Source organism: Rhinatrema bivittatum, chromosome 3 (assembly GCF_901001135.1).
Source record: "Rhinatrema bivittatum chromosome 3, aRhiBiv1.1, whole genome shotgun sequence".
NCBI lineage: Eukaryota > Metazoa > Chordata > Amphibia > Gymnophiona > Rhinatrematidae > Rhinatrema > Rhinatrema bivittatum.
The window spans coordinates 254648399-254671999 of NC_042617.1; the positions used below are offsets into that span (position 1 = coordinate 254648399).

The window sequence follows — 23601 nt, forward strand, 5'->3', positions numbered from 1 at the left end:
GTAACTTTACCACAATAAAATGAGAATTTACATGAGTAGGTTATGCTTGTAAATTTTAAGCTTAAAATGTTTTTACTTATTTTATAGCTGAAGAATTTGCCTTCGGTTAATATAAATGTAATTTTCAGGATCCTAGTAGAATAATAACTTTCTCTGATTTGCAAATATTGTGAGATTGTTTTAGTATTGGTTCAAATCGGGTTTATTTAGGACTAAATGGAAAATATTTTCTAGTGGCTAAATTTTGTACAGTATCAATCTATCCTATCATGTCTTTGAAGGTCATAATGCAACCTGAGATGGTATGAAATGTAAAAATTCATGAGTAATAGGAACTAGAATATGGGCAGTATTCACAGCCTGAGGGAGCAGAGGGAATCCCATCCATTGCTCAGAAGTGACACCTAAGTACAGGTTCAGGTTCTGCAATACCACAGACTCCTGGTCATGGAATAAGTTGGGAATTCTTATGAGAACCAGGGAAAAATCTCATGCAGTTGCAAATAAAGGCTTATGGTGCTGTAGCACAACAAAAGCCTGTTCCAGTTAAACTGGAAATCCAAAAAAGCTGGTGAAAATCAAAAGGCTTTTATGTAAAAGTATTCATAAATCACATAGTTATTGCATAGACAAATGGCAACAGGTTTTTAAGGAAATTAGCTCTTCTGCATCAGAGAAATTTTGAACTTTATCATGACTATTAACTATTAGACTCATCAATGCTAAAAAGTAGTCTTCACATTCCCAGCCCAAGTTGTGGAAACTCTTGGTAATGCAGGTTTATTTGTTTACAGCAGAGAAGGTATTTATAAGTCTTCTCCTTTCTTAGGTAAAGCAAAACCAACATGAAGAGCTCCAGAATGTACGGAAGCATATTCACTCCTGTTTTTCTAACCCTTGGTTGTTTCCTGTTGCCACACCCTGGCCTTAAAGTTGCAACCAATCCAAGTTTTGATGGGAGGTTGATCGGTAGGAAACCTATTGCTTTACTTTTTTCTTTTTAAATTTTTAATGTTTGCCTTCTCTGAACTGTTTCTTTGCCGCCTCATTTGTTTCATAATTTTCACCTTTCTGTGCTTTGTTTTCAAGCTTTAATGTTACCGGGGAAAGAAGGGGCAATGGCTGGGGATAGGAAGAGGTTACAATAAAGTGTTAGGACTCAGAACAAACTCTTAATATACATATGGCAAAATAAAGTATTATCGCTTATGAATGCCTGTTCTCAGATGACAAACAGGATGACAGTCCTCACAATTGGGTGACGTCATTGATCGCAACCTGCGTTGGAGGCTTAGAGAAGCCATATAAAGCTATAAAAATGCATTTGCTGAGCATGCGTAAAATGTTCTGCATGGACATCATACTAAGTCCCTTCAGTTTTTCGTCATCCACAGTTCCTGTCAGACACATTTCTAAAGCATCACACTTTAATTGTTTCTTATGTCCCTTCAGAGTGTATCAAAAATCCTGACTCCTTTCTCTATAGCTACCTCTAGTCAGGGTTTTTGGCATTTTAAATTTCTTTCCTGTTTTGACACACCACACTGTCCTGAGTTTTTTTTGTTTTTTTGTATGTTGTTGCCTCAGTGAGGTCTGTTAGCTTCGTTCAGGTGTTTGTCCTATTCGAAGATTGCATCATTTCAATGATTTTTCTTAGCATGGCAGAGAAGAGCCATTGGCTTCAAGAAGTGTCCTTGATGCAATCAGATGATCATCATTGACCTCTGTAGCTGTTGCATGCAATACCTCATCATAGATCATGACCTTCCTGGTTGTGGCATTTTTCAGAATGCCTTCATGTTCCAGAAGACAATGAAAAGGTCATGTAGATCAAGTTTTCTGTTTGGTATAGAAAGCAGAGGTTTTGAAGGATGCAGGAGCTGCATTGATTGCTGGCATGCCTTGATATCAAGAAATCATGGTACCATCCTGAAGTCTATCTCCAAAGATAGATCTAGAAAGAAGGGAGCCTTCCCTCTCCTCCTATTTGATGCATACAGGGTGTTAGCATTGACATTAGCATTGAGTAAAAGCTTCAAAGTAGTCATTGATGGGAATATCAACTGCTTGTTATCTCAAGGAAAGGTTCCAGAACAATTAAACTAGCCATTCTAAAACCCTTACTAAAAAACCCAACCTGTCCGACGTCCGACCCAGCCAACTTCCGTCCAATAGCCAATATTCCCCTGATCTCCAGAGTAATGGAAAGAATAGTAAACAAACAACTGTCAGATTACCTTGAGGAGAACAACATACTCTCCTCCTTCCAGTTCGGATTCAGAAATCTCAAATACGGAAGCTTTACTCTCTTCTCTATCAGACACCATCCTAACTCAACCTGGAAGAAAACAACCTTTCATTCTCTCGCCCTTCTTGATCTGCCGCATTTCGATACGGTCAATCATGCCATTTTACTTGAGCGCCTATCAGAGATCGGCATCCAAGGTGAAGCACATGGTTGGTTTAAATCATTCCTTGAGAACAGATTCTACAAAGGTTAGAATTAATAATAAAGAATCACTCCCAATTAAATCCAACCTGGGAGTCCCACAAGGTTCATCTCTCTCCCCCACGCTTTTCAACATTTATCTGCTACCTCTCTGCCATCTTTCCAACCTCAAATTAAAAATTCTACATCTTCGCTGACTACGTTCAAATTCTTCTTCCAATCACCGAATCCCTGCAAAAAACATGGGAACATTGGAAACTGCTGTCTACAATCCATTAATAGCCTGCTTACCAGCCTGAAACCTAATCCTCAATTCTAATAAGACTCCGAAATCCTCATCATCTCCCCAGATGACAACCACAATCTCCTCAACTCACAAAGCGCATCCCAATTCGCTAAAACTTTCATCAACCACTCCTCATCCGTCCGAGATCTAGGGGTTCGGCTCGATAACCTCTTTAACCTTAAATCGTTCGTCCACAACACAACGAAAGAATGTTTCTTTAAACTTCAAGTTCTCAAAAATCTTAAACCGCTCCTGCATTTCAGCGACTTCTGGCTAGTAGTCCAGTCTATCATCCTCACAAAATTAGACTACTGCAATGCTCTTCTCCTAGGCCTCCCTGCGATAACTACGAAACCCTTACAGATGGTCCAGAATGCCGCGGCCAGGTTACTTACTAATTCAAACAAAAGAGCTCACATCACACCCATACTACAAGACCTTCATTGGCTTCCTATAAAATCCAGGATCACTTTCAAAATATTGATGATGATTCACAAGGATATCCACGGCATCGCCCATCTCAATCTAAGCTCTCAACTCCGCACACACACTTCTAACAGACCAATCAGATACGCTTATAAAGGTTCCCTTTACGCACCGCCGGTCAAAACTTCATTAAGAAAACGCGCTATTTCCACAGCTGGGCCCACCCTATGGAACTCCCTACCCCCGGAGCTCCGCCAAGAACCCTGTCTCCAAACATTCAAGAAACACCTCAAAACATGGCTTTTCAGACAAGCCTTCCCGGAGAATCAAGACCACTCAGACACTGGTCAAAGGACTTAACCGGACATCAGGGAGACATCTTATCGTCCTTACGGTCAAAGGACTTAACTGGATATCAGGGAGACATCTTATCGTCCTCAAACACCTTTGAATGCTCATTTTAACTTGAGTTAATGCCATCTATCCTTCCTCCTCCCGCTACTCCCCATCATCCTTAGACGTCTTAATTATGCATTGCCTATTACCACTACTTTGCTGCCCTATTTATATTCGCCATTTTTTTCTTATCAATATTTGCTATTTGTTTGTCTCTTTGAAGACCTATTTATATTTGCTATTTGTTTGTCTTTTTGAAGACATTTGCCATTTGTTCGTTTTTTTGAAGACTGTTCTACTTACAATGTTATTCGTTATCTATCAAATTGTTCTAATGTAACGCCTTAACACACTATTTGTTATCTGACGACTTGTTTTCAATGTAACGCCTTAGCCGCGATTGTTCAGTTAATATGGAAACCGACATGATTTGATATTTTTTGTCAAGAATGTCGGTATATAAAAATTCTAAATAAATAAATAAATAGGGAAGAACTAGTAGTAGCTGTGCATTCTCCCAAGCAGCCTCAAATGGAAAGGCGTTTACCTTGTAGTAAAAGTATCAGGTACGTTTCTAGCATTTTGGAGGGAGAATCAAGATGGCGCCATCAGGGGTGGACGCGGAGGCTGTAGCTCCCGAGCAGCTCATTTTTGTAAATTATTTCTTCAATGCTGCATACTAAGAGAAAAGGCTGGGTAAGGGAGGAAGCCTCGGCCCCCCTTAGATCAACCTTGGTGCAGACAAGTGTCGCGGGCTGCTGCTCCGCAGTGGATTCCATGACTCTGCAAGGCCCTGCTGTAGCGTTGGGAGCAGAGCAAACTCCATCGCTCTTGAGAGAAACTTCCTTAAGCCCCAGAGCCCCGATGACTCCTTCCCCACCATTACACGCTGTAGCTGAGAGACCGAGCATGCGCCCTGGATGGACAGCGCCTTCAGAGGTAGCAGCTATCGAGGCATTTCGCACAGCTAATTCAGCGATGCCTGTTACCAGTGGTAGAATTTGGACCTCTACCCTGCAGATGGAAGGAATATCTCCTGATATCTCCTGGTTTAATGATCGTTCAAAGTGGCCTGCCTGTAGAGCAAACCACCTTAGTTGGGAGAGAGATTGTGGAAGCTGCCCAGAGCTGTGCTGGAAATCCTCAATCAACCTCACTGGTAACGTTTACTTCCAAGTCTTTTTTTTTTTTTTTTTGTTAAACCCAATGTTATAACCTTGGACTCTTTGGAACGCTATTTCACTGCTAGAAAGCTCTATTATATCTTTCACTACAGTTTTAAAGGACACTCAAGTCCAATTTAACACCTTAAATCCTGTTAAGAACATAAGAAAATGCCATACTGGGTCAGACCAAGGGTCCATCAAGCCCAGCATCCTGCTTCCAACAGTGGCCAATCCAGGCCACAAGAACCTGGCAAGTACCCAAAAACTAAGTCTATTCCATGTAACCATTGCTAATGGCAGTGGCTATTCTCTAAGTGAACTTAATAGCAGGTAATGGACTTCTCCTCCAAGAACTTATCCAATCCTTTTTTAAACACAGCTATACTAACTGCACGAACCACATTCTCTGGCAACAAATTCCAGAGTTTAATTGTGCGTTGAGTAAAAAAGAACCCTCTCCGATTAGTTTTAAATGTGCCCCATGCTAACTTCATGGAGTGCCCCCTAGTCTTTCTACTATCCGAAAGAGTAAATAACCGATTCACATCTACCCGTTCTAGACCTCTCATGATTTTAAACACCTCTATCATATCCCCCCTCAGTCGTCTCTTCTCCAAGCTGAAAAGTCCTAACCTCTTTAGTCTTTCCTCATAGGGGAGTTGTTCCATTCCCCTTATCATTTTGGTAGCCCTTCTCTGTACCTTCTCCATCACAATTATTGCTTTACATTCATCCCAAATTTAAGAATTGGATTCTAAAATTTCTCAAATACAATCTGTGCAGAGTGGCTTAATCCAGGGGGAATTTGCCATAACTAATAGAGTGGAAAACTTGGAGAATTCATCAAGATATTTAAAATTGAGGGTTTTAAACTTTCCAAAATGTAAATTGATCTCTCTGAGGGAACAATTTAGAAACTACCTACATGAGATATTACATTTTTCAATGGATGCATTACCATTGTCGCAAACCTCCTCTGCTGGGTCCACTGCCGTGATCAATGTCCTCCACTGACACTTTGGCCTCAATCAGTCGCCAGCAGCTGCGCTGAAACCGCTGGAGCAAGTTGTAGTCCTGGTAGCCTTGACTTTCACCAGGGCAGTTATTTTCACAGTTCCTTGGGAGTCCTCAAACTCTGGACTCTGTCCCCCAGCGTGGCTTGCCATGTTATCAAAACCTCCCCAAATGCTCCCCAGTCAGGAACACAAGAAAACAAGGAAAATGGTCAGAAGGAAAACAGTTCAATAAGCGTTCAAGTCATTTTCTATTTCCCAGCGCTGTGCAATTAGTCCCTCTCAGGGTTGAGAAAAAAAACCAAATGCAACCCAAAACTCTCCTGTATAGAAATGTCTGCTGTTAGGCTTGTACTATGCCTATAACAGTCCTGTTGGGGATCCAGCACAACTCTCCCCCTTCCCCCCCTCTAGTTGTGCCACAGGTAACGGTCTGCCCTCAGCCCAAATAACAGCCAGCACTTTCTTTTCACTAGTGCCTTTCAATAGCAGGAAAAAACCTTCCCAAATACATTTACATTCTACTCTCTCTTTCACTCCTCCAACACTCACTCAGTTTCCATGCTGGAGAAGAAAGAGTCCTCTGTTAGCAAGCTCCCAGCTCCATCCTCCTCCTCTGTCTCTGACGAGCATCTCTCCTCATAGTTTCTTTTCCACTCGGGCACACCCTCCTCCTCCTCCTCCCACAGCATTATCTCAGCTGAATCAGATTGACAACCCTCAGATTCAGCTGCTGCCTCAGCCTCTCTCTGGACTTTGGCTTCCCTCTGCTGCTCTTGAATCCTGGGAGTTGTAGTTCTCCTTTGGTACCTGGGCGCCTCCTGCTGTTCAAACCTGAGATTGGGCTTCTTCTTTTTACTAATGCTGGTTTCTCCCAACCTCCAGGAAGGTTGCATGCCATTCCACTCATTACACCATCTATATCTAAGGTTTATTTCCTCATGGAAACTAAGCAAGAAGGTGAAATTCCTACTTTCCTAGCGTGTAGCCAGATGGACTCAGGACCAGTGGGTTATGTGCTCTTCTGCTAGCAGATGGGAGACTGAGTCAGATTTCAAAGCTGACGTCACCCTAGATATACCCCTGCAGTGACCTCAGCTCCTCAGTATCTCTCCGTCTTCTAGCAGATGCGGACACTACACACTAGAACAGTGTTTAGGAAAATTACAACAAGAAGACAAAATTACCTTAAAGAAGATCGAGCCCCGCTCTCCTGCAGTGATACCTAAGGGCCCCTCCCCCAGTTGAGAATTCCTGAGGTGATTTCCGATATCCCTCAGAGGTGTTCCTTGATCTGGTAGCTGGTTCCCGGCATGGACTTAGCCTCCAGAGTGGCTGAAAGGTAGCGGGTGCATAACCGAGCGCAGCAGTGAAGGTAAAATCCCTGTCCCCCCGCAGCTGGAGATCGTCCAGCACACGATCAGTAAGCGGTGAGACCAGGTAAGCAGAAAACTTTAAATTCAGGTCTCCGGTCTCCAGAGCTCGGACTGTTGTACCGATTTCACCTTTCTTCCGGTGAGGTAAAAAGGGGAGCACCGATCAAGTTGAGCAGCCTTGGTTGGGCTAGGCCACGATCCGGTGCAAGGGTCCACATATGTGGAGACCCTCGGGGGGGCGCCATCTTCCCTTCTTAACTGGCGGTACGTGCGGAGCAGGCCAGGCAGCTGATGCGCCTAACTTGTTCGCGTCCAATACAGACGTTCGCCCAGCTGCGTGCGTAACAGAGACGTGCACACAACTATACGCACAGCCTCGCTTACAACTACACGCACGCATTGAAGCTCATTACCTGTGCGCCTAGACATGAAGACAATGGCATCAGCATCCAAGGAGTCCAGAAGGCATTCTCTTTGCACAGCCTGCCACATAAGAGCCGCTCAGCCTGAACTGGAATCCTGCCTGTGTCAGCATTGTGAAGAATCCCAGGGGGGACCAAAGCCCGGTCCCTCACTGTCTGTGAGGATGGGTCCGGGACCACTACATAGCTTCCCGTATCTATGCAACTCCGAGATGGCTTCTCCACAAGAGGACACCTCAGGGGCTCCTACTCTGGCTCCCCCTGGGATTAACATGGACCCAGGAACCTTCTCCTGGTTACAATTTTTCCAAAGGCTGCAAGCCTTCGTACAGATGCAGTCAGCCTTGGCTGTGGTCCTGGGCTCAAACCCCTGCATGAAGCACAAGATCCTAGTCCTACTTGGATGCCTCGCCTAACCAAGAATTTCCCTGACAGGGACTTGGACACCTCAGATGATGATGGATGGCAGCTCCCTGGAAGAAAGAGAAATCACCTCAAGGCCTGGAACCATACCGAACCATGCTTCGCTTCTTCCACAGGGATGAGTTACCAACCCTTGTTTCCCATACTCTGAAGACTCTGGGTATTCCAGGCATGCACCCTATGGCAGAACCAAAGAAGAACCCCATCTTGGTGTCCCTTCGTAAAGCCTAAAGCTACTTCCCAATGATGGAAGCTGTCCAGGAACTGATTGACCTGGAATGGGATGCCCCGGAGGCCAGCTTTAAAGGAGGTCGGGCCTTGGAAGCCTTATACCCTCTGGAACCAGTGACCAAAGAACGCCTGCATTTTCCGAAAGTGGATGCCATGGTCTGTACCGTTACAAAGCGAACAACTGTTCCCGTTGAGGGAGGGGCTGCATTGAAGGATACTCAAGATAGACTATTGGAATCCATTCTTAAGCAGACCTTCGATGCAACAGAAATGACACCGCAGATTGATTCCTGCTGCGCACTGGTGGCACTTTCCTGCTTGCTCCTCGAGAGAGAGGCAAATAACTCCGGAACATATACCAGCAAGACGATGGAACCTGCAGCAGCCTTCCTGACGGATGCAAGATCAGATCTGGTGCATTCCTCAGCCAGAGAAGTAGCCTCGGTAGTAGCAGCCAAAAGACAACTATTGCTATGGAATTGGTCTGCTGACACGACCTCTAAAGCGAATCTCACAAGAATGCCCTTTAAAGGATCTCTCTTATTCGGAAGCGAATTGGAGAAGTTAGCCTGCAAGTGGGGCGAATCTCCAGTGCCTCGACTACCGGAAGACAGGGGTAAAAAAGGTCCCAGCGCCCCTCCCCCAGAAGAACCAGGGGCAGAGGCTCGCAACGCTTTAGATCCTACAGGAACTCGCAGTTCCAGGCACCTCGTCTCTCCAGAAGGTCCCAGCCCTTTCGGAACAGACAGACCAAGAGGGGAACAGGCCCGGGGGCAGGCTCCAGCCATGCTCCCCAATGAGAATGGGTCGACCCATCCACAGGAAGAGAAAATAGGGGGTCGACTTTCCCTCTTCTACCAAAGATGGGACAAGATCACGTCTGACAAATGGGTACTAAACATCATTCGAGAAGGTTACTCTCTGGAATTCCACAGCATCCCTTGGGACAAATTTATAATGTCACCCTGCCACTCCCACACCAAGAGACTGGCAGTGCAAGCCATTCTGACAAGACTAGTCAGTCTGAAGGCAATAACCCCAGTTCCTACGCCCCAACAAAATACAGGGTGCTGTTCCATCTATTTTATCGTTCCCAAGAAGGAAGGATCATTCAGACTCATCTTGGATCTCAAAAACGTCAACCGTCCTCTGCAGATACTACACTTCTGCTGCAGATACTACACTTCCGCATGGAGACTCTTCGCTCCGTAATAAAGGCAGTACAACCAGGAGAGTTCCTAACTTACCTAGACCTCTCTGAAGCCTACCTTCACATTCCAGTTCATCAAGATCACCAGTGTTTGCTATGCTTTGCGATACTAGGTCACCATTACCAGTTCCAAGCGCTACCCTTCGGGATAGCAACCGCCCCCAGAACATTCTCAAATTATGGTGGTCGTGGCGGCAACACTGAGGAAGGAAGGGATCTTGGTACACCCTTACCTGGACGACTAGCTGATCAGGGCAAAGTCTTCGGAAGAGAGCCAGGAGGAGAACAGCAGAGTCAAGAACCTACTGCAGGAGCTTGGTTGGGTCGTGAACACGGTCAGGAGCACTCTGCAATCCTCTCAGTGTCTAGAGTACCTGGGAGTTCGTTTCGACACCAAACTGAACAAAGGTCTTCCTCCCTCCCCTGAGGAGAAGGAAGCTGATGGAACAATTACGACGACTGATGACCAATGCACGCCCCAAGGTATGGGACTATCTTCAAGTCCTCGGCCTCATGGCATCAACCCTGGAGGTCGTCCTGTGGGCAAGGACCCACATGCGACCGCTCCAGCGCTCCTTACTGTCACGCTGGAACCCACTATCCCAGGACTACTCAATTCGCCTCCAACTACCAGCAGAGACAGTCTCAGCTTCACTGGTGGCTACAGGAAGATCACCTAAGCAAAGGAGTAAGCCTATCCCCACCAAAGTGGATCTTGCTCACCACAGATGCGAGCCTGCGAGGGTGGGGAGCCCACTGTCAGGAACTGATGGCCCAGGTACAATGGAGCAAGGAAGAGGTGGGATGGAACATAGACCACCTGGAAGCTTGAATAGTCAGACTAGCGTGCCTGCGATTAAGCCACAGACTCTGAGGCAAAGCGATTCGAGTAATGTCTGACAACGCTACAACGGTTGCCTACATCAACCACCATGGAGGAACCAGGAGCCAGCAGGTGTCTCTGGAGATAGATCCTCTCATGGCATGGGCGGAGATAAACCTAGAAGGGATCTCTGCCTCCTACATCGCAGGAAAAGACAGCGTCTCAGCAGAGAGATCCTGGACCCGGGGGAATGGACACCGTGGACCACAGCCTTCCAACTGATAGTAAATCACTGGGGCCTCCCATCCATGGCCACCTACCTCCATACCCAAGTCCCCAGGTTCTTCAGCCACAGACAAGAGCCACACTCCCAAGGGATCAATGCTCTCTTCCAGACCTGTCCAGTGGAAGACTTGTATGCCTCCCCCGCCCCCCATGGCTACTACTGGGCAAGGTCATCCACAAGATAGAACACCACAGGGGACTAGTTCTACTAGTGGCCCCGGATTGGCCAAGTCACCCATGGTACGCAGACATGCAAAGACTCCTTGCGGGGAATCCTCTCCACACAGGGACCTTCTCCAGCAGGGCCCAATTATTCACGAAGATCCATCTCGATTCTCTCTTATGGTCTGGCCCTTGAGAGGACTCGCCTGAAGAAGCGCAGTTACTCGAACCCTGTGATTGACACCCTGCTCCGAGCACGCAAGTTCTCAACATCCCTGGTATACATACGGATCTGGAGAATATTCGAAGCCTGGCGTGAGGACCGCGAAATACGCAGACGGTAAAGATCCCCATGATTCTGGAGTTTTTACGGTACAGTGTGACGAAGGGGTTGTCACTCAAATCCCTCAAGATCCAAGTAGCTGCCCTCTCCTGCTTCAGAGCCGAAGTGAACGATATCAGTCTATCGGCTCATATGGATTTGACCTGTTTTCTAAAAGGGGTTGAGCAACTTCGGCCACCCCTAAAGTGGCCGGTGCCCCTATGGGAAACTCAATCTGGTTTTAGACTTCCTAGCAGGGGCTTCATTCAGACCAACGCATGGTCTGTCACTATGCCTCTTAACATTGAAGACTGTATTCCTGGTGGCAATATGTTCAGCTCGTCGTATCTCCGAACTACAAGCACTATCCTGTCGGGAACCATTCCTTAGGTTCCCCCCTGGAACCATAAGAACATGCCATACTGGATCAGACCAAGGGTCCATCAAGCCCAGCATCCTGTTTCCAACAGTGGCCAATCCAGACCATAAGAACCTGGCAAGTACCCAGAAACTAAGTGTATTCCATGCTACTGTTGCTAATAATCACTATGCACCAACTAACCTCTTTCCCTTTACAAAGTAAAGGAGTCGTTCACACTACACACGCAGCACAAGAGAAAAAAGTAAGTATTAAATACCTTAGAGGCGGTAGGAATTGCATTTTGCTGGAAGTTGGTTATAAAAACATTGTACTTTGATTTTAGGTGTTTAAGATATGTTGACACTGTGAACCCGGATCGGACACAGTGGATTTCTCTCCCGCAGTCCCTGAAGCAGGCACACAGTGCCAAAACATGGCCAATGTCGGGCAGGCGAATCCGAACCCATAGGAAGTCATGAGGGCGGCAGCCTTGATAAGTATATGAGAATAAAAACGGATGAGTGTGTCCGATAAGCAGCCAGGGAGAAGGGATATTATAAGTAAAAAGGAAAAAGATGAATATAAAGTGTGAATAATAAAGAGCAATACACGGGGGCAAGTGAGAGGGATAACTAAAAAGTGGTTATCCTTGAACAGAGCCACCGTACAAAAACGATTACCGAGCAAGGTTTTCCCTTGAATCAGTGGGTGTTACTGTTGCTAGTAATAGCAGTGGCTATTTTCTAAGTCAACTTAATAGCAGGTAATGGACTTCTCCTCCAAGAACTTATCCAATCCTTTTTTAAACACAGCTACACTAACTGCACTAACCACATCCTCTGGCAACAAATTCCAGAGTTTAATTGTGTGTTGAGTGAAAAAGAATTTTCTCCGATTAGTTTAATTTTAAATGTGCCACTTGCTAACTTCATGGAGCGCTCCTTAGTCTTTCTGTTATCCGAAAGAGTAAATACACCATACAGCTGCGCACCGTCCCCTCCTTCCTACCGAAAGTGATTTCAGAGTTTCATTTGAACCAGGCCATCTCTGGATGAACATAAGGACTCTGAAGACTCCTGCCGCCTTGGCCATCTAAATATCGGCAGACTCCTGGTGGGATACCTGGAAAGATCTGAACCGGTGCGCAAAACAGATCACCTGTTCGTTCTTCACAGCGGGAAGAAACAAGGAGAAGCAGCCTTGTGGGCAACCATAGCCCGCTGGATCAAGGAAGTAATCAATGCAGCCTACATTGAGACAGGAAAGCCTTTACACTGCAGGTTAAGGCTCATTCTAGTAGGGCCCAGGCAGTATCTTGGGCTGAAACCAAGCTGCTATATCCCGCCAAGATCTGTCGGGCAGTGACATGGTCCTCCCTACACACCTTCTCCAGGTTCTACCGCCTGGATGTTCAGACCCAAGAAGACGCAGCCTTTGCAAGGGCAGTACTAAGTGGGCCATGGGGAGCCTCCCGCCCTGTCCGGGAGTAGCTTTTATACATCCCACTGGACCTGAGTCCATCTGGCCTCATGCTAGGAAATGGAGAAATTACTTACCTGATAATTTCATTTTCCTTAGTGTAGACAGATGGACTTAGCATCCTGCCCACGGCTGCCCCAGAGAAGGAGGACCCTGGAAAGCGAACCTCGAGACTAAACAAATACGGGTAAGCCGTTGCCTACCCCTAGTTCAAGACACCCGCAGTTAGTCTGGTGTCGGCGTTAACTTAGTTGAGTGCACTGGCGGTCTACAGTTTTTGAAACCAGTTTAATCAAGTTGTTTATGCAAAGATATATATCCACAATGGCTTTTCAAGGAGGATTCTGAGGAGCTGAGGTCACTGCAGGGGTATATCTAGGGTGACGTCAGCTTTGAAATCTGACTCAGTCTCCCATCTGCTAGTAGAAGAGCACATAACCCACTGGTCCTGAGTCCATCTGTCTACACTAAGGAAAACAAAATTATCAGGTAAGTAATTTCTCCATTCTGTTACTTCTGTTGTACCTGCACCCCCATCTTTAAATTTTTGAGTTTTTGGAAACATCTGCAGAGACTCAGATAGAAAAAAGGGGAACTTTATTTGTTCATTTTGTTTTGTCTGATCGAGATAATTCTCAGAATGTTTCTCCGAAATAGAAATTCCCTATATCTGGGCCAAAAAGTTTGGAAGTATCTGGATATTTCCAGAACAACACAACAGCATTGGAAAAAGTTTCTTGCTCTATGTCCTTGTGCATGACAGTTGGGCGCTCAGATAGTTCTACAATTTCCTTGTAAATGTGTAATGAAAATCAATAATACTAGATACATATTTTTTGAACCTTCTGAGGGTTTTTTTGGGACTCCTACCGGCCTTCTGGTGAAACTAGCCAAGTCTCAGCCGCTGATCAAATTAAAATTAATTTGCATTCCCCCCCCCCCCTCTTTCCTTTTCGTCTGTATGGAATATTGTATATTGCTCTGTTTGCTATGGTTCTCCCCTTTACTTCATTGTAGTTCAGGAAGTGGAGTTTTCATTGCCTTGTTTTTTCTGTAACTGACAATATTTCTAAATCTCCATATTATTCCTGTGTTTTCTGTGACATGCTATTGCTGTCTGTAAAATTTGAAACTTAATAAAAAATAAAATTAAAAAAAAAAAGTTTCTAGCATTTCATTCCAAAGCAATTAATATTTCTCCCAAGGACAAGCAGGATGGTAATTCTCACTCATGGGTGACATCAGATGGACCCCGATACAGAAATCTTATGCGCCAGTAGCGCATCGGGAGGTGCTACAAATGGAGCTCTCCTTCCTCTTAACGGCCACGTTGAGCCTGTTCCACCAGGGAAAAGAGGGCGGGGATTCTACTTCAGGTGCTTCCTGATTCCAAAGAGAGCAAGACGACTCCATTCCATCCTAGACCTGAGGGCCTTGAACAAGTTTCTAAGAAAAAAGTTCAAAATGGTTTCCATGGGCACTTTGATCCCCTTCTTGCAAAAAAAAAAAAAAAAAAAAAAAGGGATTGGCTATGCTCCCTCGACCTAAATGATGCATACACGTATATTGAGATCTTCCCTGGTCACAGGAAGTATCTCAGATTTGTGGGGGCAAACTGCACTTCCAGTACCAGGTGTTGCTATTTGGGCTTGTGTCTGCCCTACGAGTCTTCGCAAAATGCCTGGCCGTGGTGGCGGCGGCACATATCCACAGACTGGGAGTGCATGTTTTCCTGTATCTGAATGATTGACTGGTCAAGAGCATGTCTCGGGGCCATATGATCCATGCGCTTGACCATTCGATTGTTGGAGTCACTAGGGTTTGTTCTCAAATTACCAAAGTCTCATCTCAGTCCGTCACCTCAATTGGACTTCATCGGAGCCCTGCTAGACACTGCTCAAGCCGAGGCCTTTTTGCCTTGCCCAGAGGGCCATCGCTCTGGCAGTCATTACAACACAACAGAACAGTCAGGTGTTGGCCTGGCACATGTTAAGGATGTTGGGTCACATGGCCGCAACAGTCCAGTGCATACCCTTCACGTATCACCTCCAGGATCCACTGGTCCGACATGATCTCAACCCACCTCCGATAAGAGATACTTCCCCCTTTTTCCTGTTCCGGAAGGTGGGAAGCTCGGGAAGGTCCACCACCCGAGCCTGCTCCTCTCTTGGGCTGCTGTGGACGAAAGGACTGAGACCTACCCAAAAGATAGAGTTTGCTGAAAGGTCGTCCCTCTGTAGAGACAAAAATACTTGGAACCCCGGAAGCAACCCCTCATACCAAAGGGGCGCTGTAACTGTTTCTTATCCTCCGGCAACTGAGGCACCGGAGACCCTCCCCACTTACTGGCCAGTTTCTCCAACTCGCTCCCAAACAAGAACTAGCCTTTAAACAGCATCTTGGTAAGATTAACTTTGGAAGCTGTGTCAGCTGACCAGTTTCGCCACCAGAGTTGAGACTTGACCACTATCACCGAAGCCAGTTCTCTGGCCGAAGTCCAGACCAAATCACAGCCTGCATCTGCTAAAAAGGCGGCAGCAGGCTCCGTAACCGCTCTGGAATTCCCTCTAGACTCAACAACCTCCTCAAAGAGAAGCAGACAAGATTTCACCCTAGGGCACAACAGGAGGCAATCTGTAAATTCATCGCCACTGCCTCAAAGGATTGCTTAAGAATAGCCTCAATCCTATCATATACATCCTTCAGGCCTGCTCCTCCCTCTAAGGGGATAGTGGTCTAGAAAATGCAAATGCTCTCTCATAGCTGGTCTAGGAAGTACAGGCCTTCCAATGTCTGACCCCCTTTAAAATTTGCTTCTGGGCATCCCATTCCAGATCATTCAATTCCTGGACGGCATCCATCACTAGAAAAAAAACAAGAGGCTTTTATGTAAGGAAACCAAAATGGGATTCTTCCTCGGCTCTGACATAGCATCCGAACTAGAAACACCTAGTTAAGAACATAAGAAATTGCCATGCTGGGTCAGACCAAGGGTCCATCAAGCCCAGCATCCTGTTTCCAACAGAGGCCAAAAACCAGGCCACAAGAACCTGGCAATTACCCAAACACTATGAAGAACCCATGCTACTGATGCAATTAATAGCAGTGGCTATTCCCTAAGTATAATTGATTAATAGCCATTAATGGACTTCTCCTCCAAGAACTTATCCAAACCTTTTTTGAACCCAGCTACACTAACTGCACTAACTACCTTCTCTGGCAACAAATTCCAGAGCTTTATTGTGCGTTGAGTGAAAAAGAATTTTCTCCGTTTAGTCTTAAATGTGTTACTTGCTAACTTCATGGAATGCCCCCTGTGCTTATGTTCTTATTCGAAAGTGTAAATAACCGAGTCACATCTACTCGTTCAAGACCTCTCATGATCTTAAAGATCTCTATCATATCCCCCCTCAGCCGTCTCTTCTCCAAGCTGAACAGCCCTAACCTCTTCAGCCTTTCCTCATAGGGGAGCTGTTCCATCCCCTTTATCATTTTGGTTGCCCTTGTCCTTCTCCATCGCAACTATATCTTTTTTGAGATGCGGCGACCAGAATTGTACACAGTATTCAAGGTGCGGTCTCACCATGGAGCGATACAGAGGCATTATGACATTTTCCGTTCTATTAACCATTCCCTTCCTAATAATTCCTAACATTCTATTTGCTTTTTTGACTGCTGCAGCACACTGAGCCGACGATTTTAAAGTATTATCCACTATGATGCTTAGATCTTTTTCCTGGGTGGTAGCTCCTAACATGGAACCTAACATCGTGTAACTACAGCAAGGATTATTTTTCCCTATGTGCATCACCTTGCACTTGTCCACATTAAATTTCATCTGCCATTTGGATGCCCAATCTTCCAGTCTTGCAAGGTCCTCCTGTAATGTATCACAGTCTGCCTGTGATTTAACTACTCTGAATAATTTTGTATCATCCGCAAATTTGATAACCTCACTCGTTGTATTCCTTTCCAGACCTTTCAAGGTCTGGGAAATCAGGGCTGACAGTTCATCTTTATGAAACAACCTCAACATGGTTCGATATGGTTCCAGTCCTGGAGGAATTTCCCCATCTTCCAGGGAACTTGGATCAACATCAACAGTACCATCCAGATTCCTGTCAGGAACACCCGCAGGGAGCCAGGGCGAGCCCCAGCACTTAAGCATAGGACTGGAAAATGAAGGAGCCACCAGCTGAGGTTCCGACCAGACAGAAATGGGGGAAGAGGAGGATTGCACTTGAAGACAGGCTTGTAAGCCTTGAAAAAATTCCACCCAAGAAAAAGCAGCCAGGTCCAGACCAAGCCCAGAAGGAACTGGAGCTGATCCCACAGAACTGCCCTCGCCAATGGAGCCAGTCAAGGGAGAACCAAGATCTGGCATCCCCCAAGTCAGTCATGACCAACCCTTCATCAGAATGGGAAGAGCTAGGCTTAGCAAAATCTGAGGAAGACAACTCTGAGCGGCTGAGCAGCGCTAACACCGCTTAGAAGCCAGGTCAGGCAGAGAAGCCCTAAAATGGCGGTAATACAAATAGGAAGGCACTTAGGCTTCTTGCTTACTGGCAACATCACTGTGGTAAACGTGCATCGGAACAGCTCGTGCTCAAAAATGAAATGTGCCCAAAAAATAAGCTCCTAGAAGAAAGCACGGCAAGGCACATGCACAACCTGTGCACCAAGTTAAGCACATAAAAGTTTGTGCTTACCGGCTGAGTACAGAGATGGTCTCTGGCTGCGGGGAGAGGGCATCTGCTGTCACCACCACACTCTGCCTCCTGCACCCACTGCCTTTCAGTTGAACTAGCAGCTAAGTCCACACCGGAAAACTCAGCTACTGTACCAAGGCACACTTCTGAGGGACAACAGAAATCGCCTCAGGAATTCTCAACTGGAGGAGGGAACTTTAGGTATCACCGCAGGAGAGCGGGGCTTTCTTTTCCCGAATTTAGAATTTCAAATTTCTCCTTTCAAAAAGCTCAAAGCAATCCACATAGGGAGATGCACATGTATCTGCTGGAGATGGAGAATACTGACAGGCTGGGGTCACTGCAGGGTTATGTATACTGTGACGTCAGCTTGCTCCGGCTCCATTTGCTGGCATGGGAGCATAAACCCACTGGTCCTGAGTCCATCTGTCTACATGCTAGGAAAAGGGCATAATTCACTATCCTAGAGAAAATAGATCTCTTGGCCATGGATAACACAGGTTTCCTCATGACAACAAAACTGGGTAGACTATCTGGAGATGTAGAGGTCTCCAGACAAAAAAGGCAGATTACCTCTATCTGAAGAGGAACAGATGTACAGATTTATGCATATCAGTCAGCGACTAAAAATGTGCATATCAACAATTTTTTAGAAGAACTTCAAAGATGGGGAATGCACCACAGTCTGAGGCAGACACCTCCCTCCCACTGCTGAGTGACACTGAGAAAAAAAAAACATGACCTCCTAGGGCAGATGATATGCTAACAAGAGTGCAGAGGCATGAGAGACTACCTGCTTGGCAAATACCATGCTGAGAACCCACGAGGCAGTGGGCTTTGACTGAAGTCAGCCAAAGATAAGAATAATCAAAGCTGCCTTTGACGGAATTACCTACACAATATAAGAAGAAACGTCAATTTCACTCTAATGAAACAATTGCAACAGTGATATCTATACCCTGACTTTTCTCCTGAAATTCCTGTTGGAAACAGGAGGAATAGGAGACATACTACTAAACAGATACAAGGGCTGTGATAGAGAAACAACCTCTCAAACTGTAGAGATCATCAGTGGATCATTTGCCAACCTATCAGCTCCTTGAAGAATATTAACTCGGGAAGCTTCCACTAAATCTGTTGCAATCTTACATAATGTCATGTAAACTGAGGGAGTAAAAAAAAAAAAATTAGCAAAACCCCTAGACACTAATCTAAGCCAGTATTTCTCAAGCCAGTCCTTGGGGCACACCTAACCAGTTAGGTTTTCAGGATATCCAGAATGAATATGCATGATAGATTTGCATGCACTGCTTCCACTGTATACAAGTCTACCTCATGTGGATATCCTGAAAACCTGACTGGTTAGGTGTGCCCCGAAGACTGGGTTGAGAAACAGTGGTCTAGGGTAAGGATATCCTGAGGCAGAAGTCCTAGAACCTCTGTCAAGAGACAGAAAATAAGTATTGCCACAGGATTTTGCACCTGTGGAAATCTTCCTCCTCTGACCAGGGTTCAGTGAGGGTTCTAGACAGACCATCAGGACAGACCTCTTGCCTACGTAGCATAACTAAGTCCTATTGCAAAAGATAGCCTCATTCAGCTAGAGAACAGATTTCTGTTACCACGAAGTAGAAATAATTTATTTATTTATTTATTTATTTATTTATTGTTTTTGTTATACCGAGTTTCATGATAGGCATCACATCAACCCGGTTTACAAATAACAAGGAGTGTAAAGCATAACGTAACGTAAAAAACAATATTTTCAATAAGAACCTTGAACTTTAAATACAGTGAATCAGAAAAAGGGAGAGGGAAAGTTACAAAAAACAAGGAAAATAAACTTGGGATGGAAGGGGAGAAATTGAACAGCACAATTTTTACATTTCAGCCTATTGATACATTAGAATAGCAAGTGAAAAAATAAGACTATGAAACGGTACATAGGTAATCAAATGAATAAATATGACAGTTGTGAATGGTAATAGTATGATAAATATTCAGCAGGAATTAGTGAGAGAGGGTTTGAGGTTGGTTGATTCGTGTTTACATTCCATTATTGCATACGAGTTAGTGCTAGTGAGAGGAGGTTTTATTCAAGGCTTGGAAATGCTTTTTTGAAAAGCCAAGTTTTTAGTCTTTTCCTAAATGTTAAAGAGCATGGCTCTTGTCTCAAATCAGGTGGGATCGAGTTCCAGAGAGCTGGACCTGCTGATGAGAAGGCTCTGAGACTCAAGGATTTATGTTGGTAGGTTTTGGCCTTTGGAATTTGGAGTGACTCTTTGTAGTGTTCCCTGATAGGCCTGGCGGAGGTGAATTTTTTAAGTGGTATTTGTAGGTCAAGTTGCGTGTGTTGGTTGATAGTTTTGTATATGATGTTAATGGTTTTGTACATGATTCTATAGTGGATCGGAAGCCAATGGAGGTTTTTGAGAATAGGTGAAATGTGGTCAATTTTCCTGGAATTTGTAAGGACTCTGGCTGCAGAGTTCTGAACCATTTGTAAAGGTTTGGTGTAAGAAGCTGGGAGGCCTAATAGTAATGAGTTGCAATAATCTAGTTTGGAAAAGATTATTGCTTGCAAGATTGTTCTGAAGTCCTGAGTGTGAAACAGCGGTTTTATTCTTTTCAGGATATGTAATTTGTAGAAGCAATCTTTGCTGGTTTGGTTAATGAATGTTTTGAGGTTGAGACGATTGTCTAGGATGGCTCCTAAGTCTCTTACGTGGGTTGTTTGAAGGAGTGTGGGTGGTTTAGGAAGTGTGTTATTGTTTTCCGGTGATATGAGCAGGAATTCTGTTTTCGAAGCATTGAGTACAAGGTTTAGACTGTTGAGGAGAAGTTTAATTTCTAATAGGCAACTGTCCCAGTATTCCATTGTTTTTGAGATTGATTCTTTTATAGGGATTACGATCTGTACGTCGTCTGCAAAAAGGAAATGTTTCAGGCTTAATTTTGTTAGTAGTTGGCAGAGTGGTAGCAGGTAGACATTGAAAAGGGTGGGTGAAAGTGATGATCCTTGCGGCACTCCTCTATTAGAAGGGTGGTATTGGGATTCTTTATTATGAATTTTGACTCTGTATCCTCTGTTTTCTAGAAATGTTTTGAACCAGTTTAGTGTGGCACCTGTTAAACCAATGTTTGCCAGCTGTTTTAGAAGAAGGGCGTGGTTGACGGTGTCAAAGGCCGCCGAGAAGTCAAGGAGGATTAGAAAATATGCTTGGCCTTTATCAATACCAGAGAGTAGGTAGTCCATGAGTGAAATTAGTAGCGTTTCGGTGCTTGTGGCTTTGCGAAAACCATATTGGTTTGGGGACAGAATACTGTGGTCCTCTAGGTAGTTGGATAGTTGGGTGTTTACCAGTTTTTCCATGATTTTAGCTATAAATGGTAGGTTGGAAATAGGGCGGAAGTTGTTGGGATCACATGCATTTAGATTTGGTTTTTTTAGCAGTGGCTTGATTGAGGCAGTTTTTAGGTCATCTGGGTAGATGCCATGTGATAAGGAGCAGTTTATAATATCTGCTAGGGTTTTTGCTATTGTGTCCGGGATAAGAAGAAGCATTTTGGTAGGGATTTGATCAAATGGGTGTGATGACGGTTTCATTCTTTTTTAATACATTTTGTATCTCTGTGATTGTGATGGGTTCAAAGGCATTAAGCTGGATGTCTTTATTTTGGGGAAGATATGTGTTATCTGGAGACGTAGTGTTTGGAATCAGCTGATTAAGGAGATCCGATATTTTTTTGTTAAAATGAAGAGCCAATTCGTCTGCTTTAGTCTGGGCTTGTTCGGGTGGTATATCTGGAGTGATAGGTTTAGTGAGGCTGGAAACGAAGGCGAATAGAGCTTTTGAGTCAAAGCTGAGATGATGAACCTTTCGGGCATAGTAGTCTCTTTTGATTTTCAACATGGTACTTTTGTAAAGATGGAGTGATCGTTTGTAATCAGAGAGTGAGGCTGGTGAAGGGGCTTTGCGCCATTTTCTTTCTTTTTGCCGAAGTAATTGTTTGAGTTTTCGTAGTTCATCATTATACCAGGGTTGACGTTTGGATGTATTAGCAGACCTTGTCTGCTAATACATCCAAACGTCTAATATCCGGACAGATACTGACACTTTGTTATGCAAATGAACTGCCACAAGTTTCCGGCGTACAGTGACTGTCCTCCACTAAAGGAGGAAAGTGAGAGTCCCTAAGAGACCCAACTTCCAAACCCAGGATGCATGCAGCCTTGGTTAGGGTATGTTGCCCTAGACAACTTGAGGAAAAGTCAGCCACCAGGACAGGCTCTTACAGCTGAATGCTGCAGATGTTGCTTATGACATAGATGGAACCATCCACCTTTTAGGGGTCAGTGTACAACCTAACTGCGATGCTGACTTATCCAGAATGGATGCCAAGTGATACACTGATATATTTGTAGAGCATATAGTTGAAGGGAGAACGAGAGCACCCTTTCCCTGAGAAGGAAATAAGGAGAAGTGGGGGGAATTTTAAAGTTCCCCTTAGACTTAACACACTTCCAGAAGACCATATTCAGAACTATCAGGTCAGCAACAGAAATGTGACTGTATTTCTCTTCCTGTGAGGTGTCACTGATACACTGATAAACCATTTCCCACCAAGCAAATGGGAAGAATATTGAGTAAGGATACTCTGCTGAAATCATTGAACAAACTCTCATCCCTCCAAATAATGGGATGGTAACATGACAGCAATACAGGAATCTGGGCAATGAGCCTCTGGATCCAGTGTCCCTGTACTCAGGTGAGGAACAGCCACTGAAAAGGAAGAGGAGGGCCCTCCTCACACTAATCAAGAAATCAAGCAGCTGGTGACCTACAGTATGTCACACCATCAACACAAAATAGCTCATTAGTATAGGGAATGATACTGAAGAGTGGCCAAGATGATCCTACTTGTCCATTCCGTAGCTCCAATTAGGAGATCTATAAGGAGCTGCTCAAATCCCATTATTCATAGAAGGTTGTACCATGACTGGGCATAGCTCTGGAAGCTCCCGAGTATCATGGGATCCAGGTCACATGCCACCAAAGGGGAGGGATCCTTTGTGGAGGCATTTTACCTCCTCCCCTGCGGGTAGAGAATTAGGGTAGAAATTCCTGCCTCTCCTCTCCTAGCACCCATCTCAACTGGGTAGTGTAACCAGGAAGGAGCAGGAAACTCACTCATGTATGCAGAGCGCCTGGAAGGAGATCTACCACCCCAGCTCAGATACATCTCAGTGCGGTGGTGAATTCAGGGTAGCAGCACCTGATGCCCCCTCACACTAAATAACATATGGCACTTGACACTGATATGACACAAATTGTCAGTGGAACAGCAGGGCTCAATCATCACATGATGTCTGTACTAATTTTTGAGGTGGAACACATGCTTGCTGTTGGCACAGGTACATCCGACGCTAACTCACTGTCAGCATTACCACCCAGGCCCATGCCATGGCCCGGTCCATCATCCATAGCAGGAGCCATGAGTGTTTGTTAGTGCTGAGACCATCAGCACTGGCATCCTTCAGTGCCTGCCACCTGAAGCTCCTGTATAGCTCCTGGTGGCACCCCTAGCCAACACAGTCAATGGCAACTGACACCTGATCTGTGACACCCAACCAACACTGCATGATGCTCAATGGTGCCTATACAGCACCCCACTGATGGCATTCAATGGTACCTGAGGTCCCATGGCATGCTAATGGCACACAATGGTTTGGCCAGCTCCCATGGCGCTTGATGGTGTTGCTGGCACCTACAGCACTGTATAGCATACTGTATTAATGGCGCACAATGGCATTAATAGCACCCATTGAACACAGCGGCATTGATGGCACCCACCATCATCAATGATGCACTCAGCAGTATTAACAAGCCTGATGACGAAGACAGCAGCATCGATGACACTCTATGATGGCAGACAGCATCAGTGGCATACACTAAGTTGCACACAGCACCTATAGTGCTCGGCAGCAGCACCAGCAGCAAGACAGGTTTCTGACAGAGCCAATGGCACCTGACAGTGCTCTACAGTGTCGATGGCACTTC

At 45.2% G+C, this 23601-nt stretch overlaps 1 protein-coding gene across 1 annotated transcript in view; it reads left to right on the forward strand.

The window, feature by feature from the left end:
• Positions 1–23601, forward strand: part of ATL2 (atlastin GTPase 2) — a 476945-nt gene that overhangs the window by 348846 nt on the left and 104498 nt on the right. Inside the window, 2 exon segments of the mRNA XM_029594487.1 lie at positions 830–895; positions 897–969. Coding sequence (XP_029450347.1) covers positions 830–895; positions 897–969 — 139 coding nt within the window.